General features: G+C 50.0%; 1 protein-coding gene across 4 annotated transcripts in view; it reads left to right on the top strand.

The window, feature by feature from the left end:
* The window catches only part of LOC146829692 (serine protease 23-like), a 1,412,546-nt gene that overhangs the window by 61,034 nt on the left and 1,335,906 nt on the right, over positions 1–15,606 (top strand). The window contains exons 1-2 of one of the 4 annotated variants that reach the window (XM_085608398.1): positions 3,394–3,735; positions 8,226–12,135. The exons of 2 other annotated variants lie outside the window; for them this stretch is intronic. In XM_085608398.1, coding sequence (XP_085464524.1) covers positions 8,236–9,357 — 1,122 coding nt within the window. In that variant the 5' untranslated portion in view covers positions 3,394–3,735; positions 8,226–8,235 and the 3' untranslated portion in view covers positions 9,358–12,135. Of the gene's footprint in view, positions 1–3,393; positions 3,736–8,225; positions 12,136–15,606 lie in introns of those variants that run through there. One more of the 4 variants, XM_085608397.1, reaches the window with a different exon arrangement.

The following is a 15,606-nucleotide window of genomic DNA, read 5'->3' as shown; positions in this document are numbered from 1 at the left end:
ATAAAAGATAACAGAATGCAGAAACTACTGGGTTACATAGAAATCAATTGCCATAAAGGCCATCAATTCATAATTATACCGACTAGAGACACAATCCGTTAAATGTCAACTCCCATATGTGCAGCAAAATCGACAAGAAATCGGACCGCATCCCTAGTACAACCCAAAAGTTTCTGGCTCACCCACAAATTCAAGGGTTTACATTGGAAATTTCCTCAGAGAAGAATATGAAAACTGGACATTCACTGTGATGTGAGCAGAGAAATCAATTTTAACAAATCAGAATACAGATTTTAAAAATATCATACAGCCCTACCCCTTAAGCACTATCCGCTATATGAATATTAATTCAGCTCCTCTGAGCTAGTGACATGCAGAGGTGTCAGAACAACTCATCACATACACAACAGTGAACCATTGTGAATGAAAGCAAACAGAAGATCCTTGTAAAAATGTTACACTACTGAGCCCATGCTAAAGAGACTTCTTTGAGAACAGTGTCATTAGGAAATAAACTAGAAACGTAAGCAAAAAACATGAGCCATCTTTGTGAACAAAGGGATCAGCCTAGTTCAGGGGTACTCACAAACTTTCTCTCGGGGGCCAAATTTACAGTGTGGTTTGTGGCCGAGGGCCGCACCGGTGGGGACGGGGTCAGTGGTGGAGGGGGCGGGGCTAGAGCAACAAAAAAAACTGACCATGAGGTTGAACACAGACCCCTGCAGCGGACGCATTCGTCCACTGAGCCACCAGACCCAGCATACACACACACATATGTATACAGTTCATTGGGGATTTGTCCATCAGAAGAACCGCACTTGAACACAAGCTGCTTTTCCCCACAAGCTTCTATTAGGTATGGTTCGTCGCGCTTGCCTGTAATTATTCACACCTGACTGAGCCTGACGCGTTTCGATGACTCTCTTCCTCAGAGGCTCACACAGTCGGTAGTATGCGAATGAAAGTTCCCCGAGTCCTTGTTTGGCAGTATATCGTACGCAACGTGCTGTCTCATATAGAGCAGCCCATTTGGTCATACGACATACTGCCAAACAGGGACTCTCTCTCTCCCGGTCTCACTCTCTCTCTCCCGGTCTCCCTCTCTCTCTCTGTCTCCCTCTGTCTGTGTCCCTTTGTCTCCCTCCCTCTCTGTCTCCCCCTCTCCCTGTCTCCCCCTCTCTCTGTCTCCCCCTCTCTCTGTCTCCCCCTCTCTCTGTCTCCCCCTCTCTCTGTCTCCCTCCCTTTGTCTCCCTCTGTCTCCCTCCCTTTGTCTCCCTCTGTCTCCCTCCCTTTGTCTACCTCTGTCTCCCTCCCTTTGTCCCCCTCTCTCTCTCCCTCTCTCTCTCCCTGTCTCCCTCTCTCTCTCCCTGTCTCTCTCTCTCTCTCCCTGTCTCCCTCTCTCTCTCCCTGTCTCCCTCTCTCTCTCCCTGTCTCCCTCTCTCTCTCCCTGTCTCCCTCTCTCTCTCCCTGTCTCCCTCTCCCTCTCTCTCTCTCCCTCTCTCTCTCCCTGTCTCCCTCTCTCTCTCCCTGTCTCCCTCTCTCTCTCCCTGTCTCCCTCTCTCTCTCCCTGTCTCCCTCTTTCTGTCTCCCTCTGTGTCCCTCTGTCTCCCTCCCCCTCTCCCTCCCGGTCTCTCTCTCTCTCTCTCTCTCCCTCCCTCTCGCTGTCTCCCTCCCTCTCTCTCCCTCTGTTCCCTCTCTGTCTCCCCCCCTCTGTCTCGCTCCCTGTCTCCCTCCCTCCCTCTCCCTCCGTCTTCTACATCTCTCTGCCGCTCTCTGTCTGAGAACTCATTGTCCTTGTGACGAAAATTAAGCATGCACCGATTCTAAAACCCGCCAAGTTCTACAGGCCATGCTGACGTGTAAGTGGTAACTGGTTGAAGATTAGATTCTGTGTGCTGATTTTTGGCGTCATCGGTGATCTTTGGCAGTTGCCAGCCCACAAATACAAGCCCCCTGAATATGGGCCAAACGTACGTTAAAAATATTTTACTGTCATTTATTTTTGGAAAATGGAAAACAAGCACAGTCCAGCAACATCAGTGGACAATTAAACTGTGCGTCATTTCTCATGTTTATTCACATCTTTGCTTGGAGCAGTGTGTGGCAAGAAGGAATATCTATTTACAATCATTTAACCACCTGTGTGGCAGCTCGGGATGAGACAGCTTCCCGGGCCACAGCCGCACCCGAGCACTTCACAGGTCTTTAAAAGACCATTTGCATGTTAATGAGGCCTCGCTGTTTCACCCCTTCTAAGAGGCCCTGCAGCTCCACTCTGCCTATAGCTTAAAGATTCAAGCCCCCCCCCCCCGCCGAAATTTGGCTCTAGTTACGCCTCTGCTTGCGAGGCACTGGTTTTGCGCATGCCTCTTTCATCCCTTACCCAGTGAATGCGGCCCCCGAGGATTAACAACAGGCGGAATTGCAGTTGATTGCCAACTGTCTGTTGTTTTACACGAGGGCCGCATGGAAAGGGCTGGCGGGCCGCAACTGGCCCGCGGGCCGTACTTTGAGTACCGCTGGCCTAGTTAGTAGTGCTTAATTTGAGCCGGTGGTTTCCGGTGCTCCACACTGGCACTTAATTGTCAACACCTGCACCTATGTCAGCTGTCACATGGTGGCGCTGTTTGCGCAATTAAAATATTAGCAAGACAACAGATGTTTATTAATTCAATATACATTAAAAACAACTAATACCAGCCACCTACGCCATTCTTATAGCTTTGGAGGTTCTCAACCAGTCTGATTTGGGGGTTCTCAACCAGTCTGAATTGTCACGCTTGCAGCATTGTGATAGTAGTTGTGTTGGTACTGTCATTGGCAGCGCTGGCAGGGGCAATGGGTGATGCAAGCTGTGTTTGCCTCCTGACCAGGGCCCTGGCACTTATTGTTTTTACAAATAAAGTACTGCTACTTGGCATAAGCAAAGAAAACCCACTTTAACAGATCCTAGCAAATTCGTTTCAATGGCAATAGTTTCATATTAAGATATGTGTGAAATCAGGTGTAATTTAATATTTTGCAGATTGTTAGTAATGCACATTTTTGATGAATGCGCAAAAGCTCCCTCCCTCCCATGCGATGGTGGCATGTGTACGTTCACACATAATGTTGGCAAGTGTGCGTATACACGCAATGTTGTTCTCTGTGTGTACATACGCAATATTGGTATGAGTACATTTACAAGCAATTTTGTCATGGGTGCATTCACATGTAATGCTGACATGGATACATGTATCATCCACAATGTTACCATGTGTAATCTAGTTCTTAAAGATGAGCGTTTCCTAACTATCTTCCTCAGCCTTGGGCTCCGCCCACTTTCGGGTCTAACCAGGCACAGCGGACTGCGTCAGTCTGACGGTACGGAAGGAGCTGCGCGGGGCGTGCTGCGGACCCTGTGCACGCGACCTCCCGCGCACCCTGTGCACGCGACCTCCCGCGCACCCTGTGCACGCGCCCTCCCGTTTCTGTAGCCGATACTGCCCACTTTTGTCCTCTCGCACTCCCCGTACACCAGCTCCTGGTGTCCGTCTTTTAATCGCTGCCCGCCCTTGGTTTCATGCAGGGCTAGTGTGGTGAAGCAACCCCCTCAGAGGAAACCCCATGAGAAGCTTTCCATCCAGGGCTCGGCGCCTGGTGGTGCAGCAGGTGCAGTGGCACCGCCGCAGGCAAGAGGGCTTCTGGAAGCATTCCTTCTCGCAGCTTCCCATGTGTGCTCCAGGACAATTCAAGGTCAGCAGCCTCTTACGGGAAGTGCTTAATCTGACCAATTACTGCTCTTTAATTTGTCAAGGGCAGCTCTCTTTATATTTGCTTTCCTTAAAAGAAAGGAATAAACAGACGTAAAGTTATCTCTAAAGAATGCAGATATTCAGAAATATGTCTTTAGTTTTGGAAGTAGAAACGCTGTGCATTGCCCTAGAATTCTGAAGTCCGATTTGAATAAACTTTACAGAAGTCTTAAAACAAAGGAACACTACCTGTGTGCCTTGTACAAAAGACAGCAATAGCTCAATGTAGTATTTTTCCTTTGTGATGTCTTGTGTTCTCGGCTTGCAGCCGACACGAGGCCAGGTCCAGGGAAGCTTCTAACGTGCCTTAGGCGGGTCCGATGTACTATTGTCCACAATCATCCTATACTGCGCCCACACATGTGGTGCTTCTTTCAACCTTCCCACCTGTGAGCCTCAGCACTTTCAGTCTGTGTTATATTACGGTGCGCGCTGCTGTGCTGTAGTCTGTTGTACAGAGCATATGCTTTGCAGGTGATTTGATATTCGATTTTTCTCTGTTTTGAGGTCTGTGCAGGAGGCACTGGGTTCACCACTGTACCCTGCGTGTTCAGAGCCTGCACCTGTCCCACCCAGGCTGGCTGACAATGTTTACATAATACATGCCATCAAAAGGGTGGTTTATGTGATCTGCCTCACCTGTGTTGGGATAAGTACTTACTTGTAAAGCTACTTTGAACATTTGCGGTTTTTATATTTAACCTCAATTAATTTTGAGCCCTTTTCTGGTTTCTTTTTCTTCTTTAAATAGGTAAGAGCCACATAATCTTTTGAAGAGCCATATTTTATTTTGTAAATAAATGGGCAAATTTATGAGGGCCTTGCGTCTTCCTTGCCCCATGCAAAAGGGTACATGCACGACGGAAAGCTCAAAGTCATATTTATTAATGCTTTTGTGGGTTCTGGTGAACTATCGGGGCACTAACTGGCCTTCCGCTGCTGATTAAGAGTACACTCCGAGCGGAAATTCATTGGTGACTCTTAATAATGTAAATATGGACTTCACTAATGCAAGGATCACTGAACCGATAAACACAATATCACGGCCCTAGTGTCGCATTTCACAGCACAGAGTAGCAATCACCGCGGTATTAGGGGGAATGCGGCCTTTAATGCCCTGGTGCCAATGGGTACAACCACAGATGAAATCATAGTCTATTTATCAAACTTGCATATTTTCTTATGCACCATGCAGGTGGTGGCAGCCATTCCTTTGGGGGGTATCGCATGTTCCACAAAGGCCAAATCTGTGCCCTGCAGGTGGCTCCACAGAGGCCAGTGGTGGGTTTTCCCACTCAATTGCGCTTAAGGTGGAGCCTGTGGAGCCTGTGACCTGAACATCATGGTGTACCCAAAGGGTCCGAATACAGATGCAGAAACTTGTGGGAGTCTGTTCAAAGCTATAAAAAAGGGTGTTCATGACTGTGGGGTAGCTACACAGGGGGTCACACATGCACTAAGCCATCCCTTGATCCTGTGCTCAAGAACAGGACCTACAAAAAGAGTTGTTCCACATAAGCCCACCTAACTATAATTCTGACCTTAGTCACTGAACGGCTTCACACGAAGGTGATGTACTTGCATGTGCAACACGGCTGAGCCTGCATAGGATTGTTGAGTTCTGGTTACATGCTTGCATTGTAGTCTACGCCTGCGTCTTAGAGACAGATGTACACATAGGTTTGTTGAGTTCTGGTTACATGCGCCGTAGGGTACGCCTGCGTCTTACAGGCAGAGGTGCACATAGGTCTGTTGAGTTCTGGTTACATGCACCACTGGCTACGCCTGCATCTTAGTGGCAGATGTGCACATAGGTTTGTTGAGTTCTGGTTACATGCTTGCATTGTAGTCTTCGCCTGTGTCTTAGAGACAGATGTACGCGTAGGTTTGTTGAGTTCTGGTTTCATGCTTGCACCACAGACTGATCCTGTTTCTTTAAAGTGGCTGAACACCAGTGACATGAAGTGAGGGACACCTTAAAACCTGATGACTTCCTTCTTATCCTCCCGCGAGGCAGTCACCTTGACCATGTGCTGACAGTCATCCACTGCTGATCTCATGACTGACTGTTCACCGCATCCAGACATATGTAAGACCTGTTGGTGACCTAATACTACACAAGTCACTCAGGGTTACCTTTTCATACAAAATTAAAACACATATGCTCTTTGTGTGCTGCCTATTAACTCCTATACATTCAGAGGTAACTTCTTATAAGTGAACCATGGGTCTTATTTTGACAAGAAATTCTTGTCTTCCAAAAAGGGTTTTGCAACTCCTAAAACAGCCGTAAACTGGCAGCTCTGGGCAGCACCCTACTCTGATTATATTCCCAGCACTACTCATTTTAATGAGGTGTGAGCCCCTGGGTTAAGGTGGATGGTGGTGTTTAGTGATTGGCTCCCAAGTCCCCTTTAAACGTGCCGTGCCATGAGTGGGCAAGCCGTGGATCGCCAGCCTCCGCGTGAAGATGCAGCGGTGACGCTGGCAGTCGCAGCAGGGAAGCTGTGGACAGGCCATCAGGACATGTATCACCTGTGAGGCGGCCACACAGTAAACCTGTAGTACCACTTACATGCTCAACAGCGTGTAGGACTTGTTTCCTTCCTACATTGGGTCGCGGGTGAGTGGGACGCCTCCTACAAGTTCATGGTACAGAGGTGAAGTGAAGGGAGTATCGTTCACTACTGCCGCCTTCCTACAGCTTCTCAGCTAGCACATGTGCCCACGTGAACTACACATGTAGGCACTGGAGTGTCAGGGCGAAGCCAACGGGAACCTCTGTTTCCTTGCCAGGTGTTTGTTAGGAGGACAAAAAAGGCTTCATAAACGAGTCCAGTGCATAGGGGGTAGACTGTGTCGCTTCTGGGCTCGTGCATTAACCTGCCGTGTACTGCTGTACATTGTCCCATGGTGTCATGCCCATATGTCGAGACCGGGATTCCTGTCGCAGAAGGATGACCAGATATAACTCCTGTCTCGAGATATGGACAGAATGCCATATTGATGTCAGGCACAACATGTGACAAAAGGTACCTAGCACCAACATTGGGAGGCATGTTGTACCTCTAAGTCTGTGGTGTGAACACTGGGTTATTCTTTTATTTACATTAAAGCCTGCCCCGCTTTGTTTGTGATGCTGCTGTGAGTAGCACTGTATTGTAGCTCCTCTGGTTTGATATTTGGAAACCCTGCAAGGAATTGGGCCGTCTTTGGTGAAAACTCGGACATGCACAGTGTATGCTTGTGGCTTGATTGTGGCAGTGAAATCACCCAGGAAAGGCCTGCAGGTGCTCTGTGCTGTGCAGGATAAATGTATACTTTCGTTCCTTGGTGGTCATGATTCAAGTTTCCAATATATGCTGTTCCTTCAGATTTGAAGGGAGGTCACTGGTGCTTGCTGTGACCTGCAGGCCTCTTCTGCAGCTCCATAGTTCACCACCAGAGGGCAGTGAATAGTGAACAGTAACTCGCCTATGGCAGTCCTGGCCTTCTCTCTCAAGCTGAAACTCAAGGTCACAAGGAGAGGACAAGCCAGGCAGTAGGGAGGGCGATACCTGAGAGGAGGACGTACATTTCCTGTGGTTCGGTGAGTGGATTTCACTGACCCCAGGTTCAGGTTACAGCTGGCAGTAGGTTTAACCTCAAGGAACATTTCCACAGCTCCCCCTTCTACTTGGTCTGGATCCTTGCCTGAAACCCCACATGAAAATGGTGAAAGGTCAAGCCGATATTTCTTTTGCAATGCTTATCAATTGATTGTGCTTTCTGTGTTTGCCAGTCAGTGCTTAATTTGAGACTGTGGTTTTAGGTCCTGGGCACCAGCACTTAATTTGTCAACACCGGCGCATATGACGGTCCAACACATGGTGGCGCTGTTTATTTAGGTGAGAGACGAGCACAGCACAAGTTGTTTGTCAATTCAGTATACCTTAAAATGACTAATACCTGCCCCCAAATCATTCTTGTAGCCTTGGGGGCTGGACTAGTCTGAATTGTCACACTTGAAGGCGTATAATAGTAGTTGTGTTGGTGCTGTCACCAGCAGCCGCAGCGCTGGCAGGTGCAAGGGGTGGTGCAGGCTGCAGTGGCCTCCTGGCGAGAGCCCTGGCACTTATTTTTTCCCCAAATTAAGCTCTGGCTTTGCCTTCCTTGCCACAGTGCTGTTATTTTTTGGCATTGTCTTAGTAACACTACTTGTTCTACACAGCTGACCCTCAATGGACGGTCTGACAGGGTTAGGAAAAGCTCGATCAGATCCGGGAGAGTTTGACTTGGACAGTAACAAATCTGTTGTAGCCAAGCTCAGTTAAGAAGAAGTGGACATATGGTTGACCACATTTTTCAATTAGTATTGTTTTTAAGTGATTAGACTATGTAATTGCAGTGCATTTGGTGTTTGTCTTACATGTTTTTTTCTTCGATTTGTAGGGCCTGCACCATGAGCCTCCTTGAGATCCTCGCCACCTTCCTCTTGATCCACTGCAGACAAGGCCTGCACGGTTTCTCCACCGATGTCTTGGTAACACCCCAGGATCACATTCCAGCCTTCATACCCCAGTCTACTCTGCCTCTGGACCGGCCACGCTTCATAGCGAAGCCCATCCTGGACCTCACAACGTACTGTGACGAGGAGTGTGCGAGACGCGAGACTGGGCTGTCTCCCCAGGACTTCCAAGAATACCTCTCCTACGAGACCGTCTACGCCAATGGCTCCCGCACCCTCACTACTGTGGGGCTGCAGGGCATCAATCCGGGCAACACCACATCAGATGGGTGGAGCAGGAAGCGCACCAGGAGGCATGTGCGCCACAAACGGCACATCTACGGCACAGACGGGCGGTTCTCCATCAGCAGCAAGCGTTTCCTACTGGACTATCCATTCTCCACAACGGTGAGGATCTCCACAGGCTGCACTGGGATTCTGGTGTCAGAAAAACATGTCCTTACAGCAGCACACTGCGTCCATGATGGCAAGGAGTACGTCAAGGGTGCAGGAAGGATCAAAGTGGGCTTTTTGGTACCACATAAAAGCTCGAAGAACATGACGCAGCCGGACAAGTTGGTTATGCGGTGGGTGCGGGTGAAGCGCACACAGGTGCCCAAAGGATGGATAAGGGGGCCCAGTGACCTCAGCATGGACTATGACTACTCCTTGCTTGAGTTGCGGAAGCCACATGAGCACCCTTTCATGAAGCTTACAGTTGCCCCTCCGGTGGAAGACATGGCCGGCAAGAGGATCCATTTCTCTGGCTTCGACAGCGACCGCGCTGGAGAGCTGGTCTACCGCTTCTGTGGCGTGGAAGATGAGTCCGCTCACCTCATCTACCAGCATTGTGATGCCCGTCCAGGTGCCAGTGGCTCTGGGGTTTATGGCAAAGTCTGGGACGCTGGGAAAAAGAAATGGGAGAGGAAGGTCATCGGGATCTTCTCAGGCCACCAGTGGCTGGAGGTGGATGGCGAGCAACAAGATTACAATGTGGCAGTGCGCTTCACAGCGATGAAATATGCCCAGGTCTGTTACTGGATTAAAGGTGACTACAAACATTGTCAAAATGAGTGAGTGCCGTGTTAACCTTCATTGGGTTGAGTAAGGTCTCTCTCCTGCAGATGTGGAGTAAATTTGTCCTGTTATGAGTGGATGGACCACAAACACACGAGCACTTAGAGAGGTTTGGAGAAGATGGAAGGATGCTGCTGCAGTCAGGATAAACCATGCTCTAAACCACCAGTTTGACTCAAGTCATGATGTGAACATAGTGTGTGCGCTTTTGACTGCAACACATGAAGTTAAAGGGACTCTTCACAGCTGAGCAATTTCTTCTTTGTTGTGAGGTCATTTAGGAAAGACCTTTCTTTGAAATGCGAACATCGTCTTATGGATAGTGGCAATTGGAAGCTGATGACCTTATGGACCTACACCCTGCTGGCACCCTTCCTTGCAAAGGTCTTTGTGTCACGGTGTCTTTGTCCATGTTCCACTAAGACAGACTTCATGTTTCGTCACTGACCAAGTGTAGGCTTCCTTTGGCCTCAGAGCAGGTCCCCGCCTTTCCTGATTAGTCAATTTGCTTTTTTGCACAAATCGGAAGCACCTGGTGATAATCGAGCGATTGGATGCGTGATTCATCAAAGGTGACTGTGAACTGACTTCTGTTGATTGAAAGGGGAGTTTCTCTTTCTAGTAGTCCTCTTGCAGAGTCTGTGGATGGACTGTGGAGTACTTACCTAGAGATGCTGTACCCTTTCAGGATACACAGCTGCCCTCTCTGGCGACATTGACTGAAATATCATCCTTTCCATCTATCAGACACTTGTTAATTGCACTTCAGGTCATGAATTGATGGGTGGATGAGAATTTATGTCAGGCATTTGAATCCAAGTAACTCAATACTGTTTGAGAATCCTCTTTAGGTAACACACAGAAGATCCCAAGAATAGATGAGAACATAGATCCATACAGAAAAGGCACAGTAGGTGGATAGAGCTGAGAATATTCATGGTTGAGTTGAAGGGCAGGAGAGATGAATATTAAGTAGCTTATAGAGCAGGCGAGGGGGAGACAGAAGTGATCAAATTGATGACTCGATACGATGGTTGAAGGGGAAGATAGAGGAAATTGAATTGTTGAATAGATGACATTGACAACAGTGATGTTAGAGGTGGCTGACTTGATTAATACTCTAGGAGAATGTCATTAATGGTGTCAGGTACCCCACAAGACTTACCTTTGCTTGTGAAGTAATTCCGCAGAGACGACAAGAGCGCCCGTCCGTGTACCAACCTGACCCCCCTTGGATAGGAAACTCAACAGGGATGAGATGGACACAAGGATGGGAGCCGATTAAGGACGTAGGGCGGTGGTATGGGAATGGAGCGTGCAGGGTATCCCGGGGTAGCTGGAAAACAAACAATAACAGGATTGGTAACCTAACCCCAGGCTATTCCAGACTATCCCTAAAACACACACAACTGTTCTCTTGCCGGGACTCACCAGTGCTTCTGTTTCCGGAATCCAGCGAGACTCTCCTACTAAAGGTGATTCAGCAGAAGCCCTAACTGTAACCAAATAATAGCGCTCCTGCACGGCTCCCCCAAAGTAAACAAGTAAAGCGCTCCTGCGCGGCTCCCCCAAAGTAAACAAGTAAAGCGCTCCTGCGCGGTAGTCCCAAAATAAACAAACAAAGCGCTCCTGCGCGGTATATCAAAACAAACAAACAAAGCGCTCCTGCGCGGTGTATCAAATAGCACGTAAAGCGCTCTTGCGCGGTATATCAAAACAAACAAACAAGCGCTCCTGCGCGGTGTATCAAATAGCACGTAAAGCGCTCCTGCGCCGCTCTCCGAATACACAGTCAAGAACTCCTGCGCTGCTAACAAAACAACGAAATGTGAGTAAGGCGCTCCTGCGCTGCTCACCCACAGAAACAAGTTCAACAACGCTGCTGCGCTGCTTCTTTGCCGATCGAAATGCTACAGCTGTAGCACTTCAGCAATGGTGCCAGAACGAGAGCGCTCCTGCGCGGGAACCCCCAACACCGTAAGTACCTTCGTGTTGGTAGCGGACAGAAACACTCCTCCGTCGCTGAAGCCTCGGAACTGGAATTCAAAGCACAGAGCCGGCGGGAAACGCGGAGATAAGGCGTTTACCCCGGAAGTGCTTCCAGGACCAGCCTGTGGCAGGAGAAGAACTAGACCGGGGCTCAGCTTCCAGCCGGAAGTGAGGATCCCGGCAATGTTGTGCGTGCTTCGTGGGATGTCGGGAAACGGCAATCGCCGAGAACCCGACAGAACCCCCTCCCAAAAGACTCCCCCCCCCCCCCCCCCCCCCCGAACCCCCCGGACCTAGAAGGGACAAGCAGGGCGAGGGCACAGGGGGTGACTGAGATGAAAAGCACGGATCAGAACGGGAGCATGGCGCACATGGGACAAGGGCTCCCAAGACCGCTCGTCCGGACCGTAACCCTTCCAGTCCACCAGATAGAAAAGCTTACCTCGCACCCGGCGAGACCCCAAGATGGCCCTGACCTCATATTCAACATGGCCCGCCACCACCACAGGAGAAGGAGGAGAGGGGATTGGGTTGTCAGAGCGGACCGCCCGCAGAAGGGACACATGGAATACAGGGTGAATCCGCATGTGTGATGGGAGCGAGAGCCTCATGGCCACAGGGTTAACCACCTTGTCGATGGCAAAGGGACCCACAAAACGGGGCAACAGTTTCTTGGGACCATGCACATTGATGTGCCGAATCGAAAGCCACACACTGTCACCCACTCTGTATTCAGGCTCCTTCTGTCTGTGGGCGTCCGCATGCGCCTTGTAGGCGTCCTTCGCCTTGGCCAACTCAAAGCGCGCCTGCTGCCATAGTCTATGTAGAGTCTCATGATAGGCGCGCACCGTAGGCAACTGGCTGTCCCGGGGGACTTCCCAAGCAGATGTGCGAGGGTGACGACCATGGAGACAAAAGAAGGGGGACATGCCAATGGCCGAATGCTTGCTGTTGTTGTATGCATATTCTGCTAACCATAGTACCGCAGACCATTCCTTCTCTACCATCAGCAACAGACATCGGAGATACTGCTCTATAGTGTGGTTTGTTCTCTCGGCCTGACCATCGGTCTGGGGATGGTACGCTGAGGATAAGCGCACGTCCATCTCGAGGAGTCTGCATACTTCTTTCCAGAAACGGGATACGAACTGCGAGCCCCTGTCCGTTATGACCACAGATGGAATGCCATGGAGGCGAACCACCTCGTGCACGAAAACCAGGGCCAGGTCCTTCGCCGTGGGTACTTTCAACAAGGGTACGAAGTGCGCCATTTTGGAGAGGTGGTCGACTATGGTGAGAACCGTGGTGTGTCCAGTCTTGGTGATGGGAAGGTCAACCACGAAGTCCATGGAGACGGTGTGCCAGGGAAACGGTGGCACCGGAATGGGACGCAGCAGACCAACCGACGGCTCAGAGCTGTTCTTGCCTAACAGACAGATGGTACAGTTCGTTACATGCGTTCTTGTGTCGGACACCAGTGTTGGCCACCAAAATTGTCTTTGTATTAGTTCGAGTGTCTTGTGATAGCCAGGATGACCGGCAAGGACATGATCATGGCACATACGGACTGCTTTTTGTTGACTTGGTACCCCCGGTAAGCACAACCGTTCCCCTTTGAACAGCAATCCGTCCACACAAGTCACCTCATCGCTGTCTGTGGCCAGGCCTATCGGATCGGACCGCTTCACGTCCCTCTTTACTTGAGCTAGGAAGTCTGTAGATGCTATAACGCCCTGGAAATGTTTTTCAGATATGATGGGAACCGGCTCGGGGTTTTCGGCAGGTTCGTCATGGTCGTCCAGCCGTGAGAGGGCATCGGCCTTGGCGTTGTCTTTTCCAGGTCGGAACGTGATCACGAAGTTATATTCGTTAAAGAATAAGGTCCATCGCAACTGTCGGGCTGTGAGGGCACGGGCTGAACGCAGGAACTGGAGGTTCCGATGGTCGGTGTAGATGGTCACTATGTGTTTGGCGTCCTTCAAGAAGTGGCGCCATTCCTCGAACGCCGTTTTGATGGCTAGCAGCTCCCGGTCAGACACAGTGTAGTTGCGTTCCGCTGGTTGTAATTTTTTGGAATAAAAAGCTACCGGATGTAGTTGTCCTGTGTCGGTGCTTCGTTGGGACAACACCCCTCCTATAGCGTCCTTCGAGGCGTCTGCTTCCACGATGAAAGGTTGCTCCGTGTCCGGATGCACCAGCACGGGGGCTATGGTGAAACGTCTTTTTAGTTCTTGGAAGGCCCTCTCAGCGTTCTGCTCCCACCCGAATGGCACACCTTTTCGTAACAAGCGTGTTATGGGAGCTACCAGTGCGGAGAAACCGGTGATGAACCTGCGGTAGTAGTTGGCAAAGCCTAGGAACCGCTGAACCCCTTTTACGGATTCCGGAGAAGGCCAAGACAAGATGGCTTCTACCTTTTTGTTGTCCATGTGGATACCTTCAGGTGTTATGATGTGTCCCAGGAACTCCACAGAGGTGACATGAAAGACGCTCTTCTCCAGTTTGACGTACAAACGATGTCTTCCTAGCTGTTGGAGGACAGAACGCACATGCTGCACGTGTTCAGCGATGTTACGGGAATAAATCAGGATATCGTCTATATAGACGATACAGAAGACATCTATAAAGTCCCTCAATACCTCGTCGATGAAGTACTGGAAAGCTGCGGGGGCGTTACAGAGTCCGAAAGGCATAACCTGGTATTCGAAGAGACCGAACTTCGTCCGGAACGCGGTCTTCCATTCGTCCCCCTTCCGGACTCTTACTAGATGGTAGGCACCCCGCAGGTCGAGTTTGGTATAAATGGAGGCGTCTTTTACTTGATCCAGTAGATTGGTGATCAAAGGCAGGGGGTACCGGTTTTTCACCGTGATGGCGTTCATCGCCCGAAAGTCAATGCAGGTCCTCAGATCACCTTCCTTCTTCGACACGAAGAAAAGAGGAGAGGAAACCGGAGACCTGGAATGGCGAATAAACCCGTTATCCAGGTACTCATCCAAATAGGATCGAAGGTGGATGTTCTCCTTTTCTGTGAGAGAATAAATTCTGCTGCATGGCAACGTGGAGCCAGGGATTAAATCTATGCGGCAGTCAAACGACCGGTGTGGTGGCAGGGTGTTGGCTCCTTTTTTATCGAACACCTCTGCCAGATCCTGATATTCCTCTGGTATGGTTGTGTGGGAAACCGACCCCATGCCATCAACGGGTAGTGATCTCGCCTGCACCGAGCGAGCCCCCAGACGATTGTCCCTCGTATAACAGGTCTCACAGCAGTATTCCGAATCCAGGTGAATTATTCTGGCCGCCCAATCGATTCGGGGATTGTGCTTCACCAACCACGGCAACCCCAATATAACCTTGAATTGCGGAGCGTCGATAACATCAAAACTGATGGACTCAGCATGTTGGTTGGCAAGAAGCATGGACATCTTTTCGGTTTGATGTCGGATTGGGCCAGAGGTCAAGTCCGTTCCATCAACAGCCTTGACTGCTTCGGGTTGTTCTTTTGCCACGGTTTGTATACCCAAGGCACTCGAATAACCGGTGTCAATGAAGCTGCCTGTCGCACCGGAATCCAGCATGGCGGTTACCAACCAGGTTCTGCCCGCCTGATTCTGTAAGGAGACTTCGATGCCTACATGATGACTGCCATCGAATACTGCGGGGATCACTGAAGTGTGATACGAAGAACCCAGAGGACGGATCCCCTTGTCTACTGGGTTGTCTCGTTTCCCATCTGATCGCCTTTTGTGATGGGCAACGCAAACGGCCGTCTGCCCCTTGATTTAGAGGGTTTCACTGGACACTCCCTGACGAAGTGTCCGCTTTTCCCACAATACAGACATTGGTTCTGCTTCCTTCTCTTTTCTCGCTCGTGAGCGGTCAACGGCCCTCGTATGCCCCCGATCTGCATGGGTTCTGACGCTTCACCCTGGGGGGAAGCTTCGTCCTTTGTTTTCTCAACGCTTTTTTCTCCAAAGGATAAGAACCGGTTTTCACTGCCCTTCCCTTTCTCGGTCTTTCTTTCCTGGAGACGAAAATTCATCTTCACCACCAAGTCGATGAAAGGACCTATTTCCTCAGGCGGGTCGGGTAACTGTGCGATGAGGTCCTTCAGGTCATCACGTAATCCTCGATAGAAGACTGACACCTTCTTGTCCTCTGGCCAATTAGCCTCGATGACCAGCCGGCTGAAACGGGTGATGTAATGCAGGAGATCTTGGTTGCCTTGTTTTAAGCCAAGCAACTCGTTATCTGCGG

The sequence above is a fragment of the Triturus cristatus genome, chromosome 5_2 (genome assembly GCF_964204655.1).
Source record: "Triturus cristatus chromosome 5_2, aTriCri1.1, whole genome shotgun sequence".
Lineage (NCBI taxonomy): Eukaryota > Metazoa > Chordata > Amphibia > Caudata > Salamandridae > Triturus > Triturus cristatus.
The sequence above is the reverse complement of the archived record's forward strand: the minus strand, read 5'-3'. Positions and strand labels throughout refer to the sequence as shown.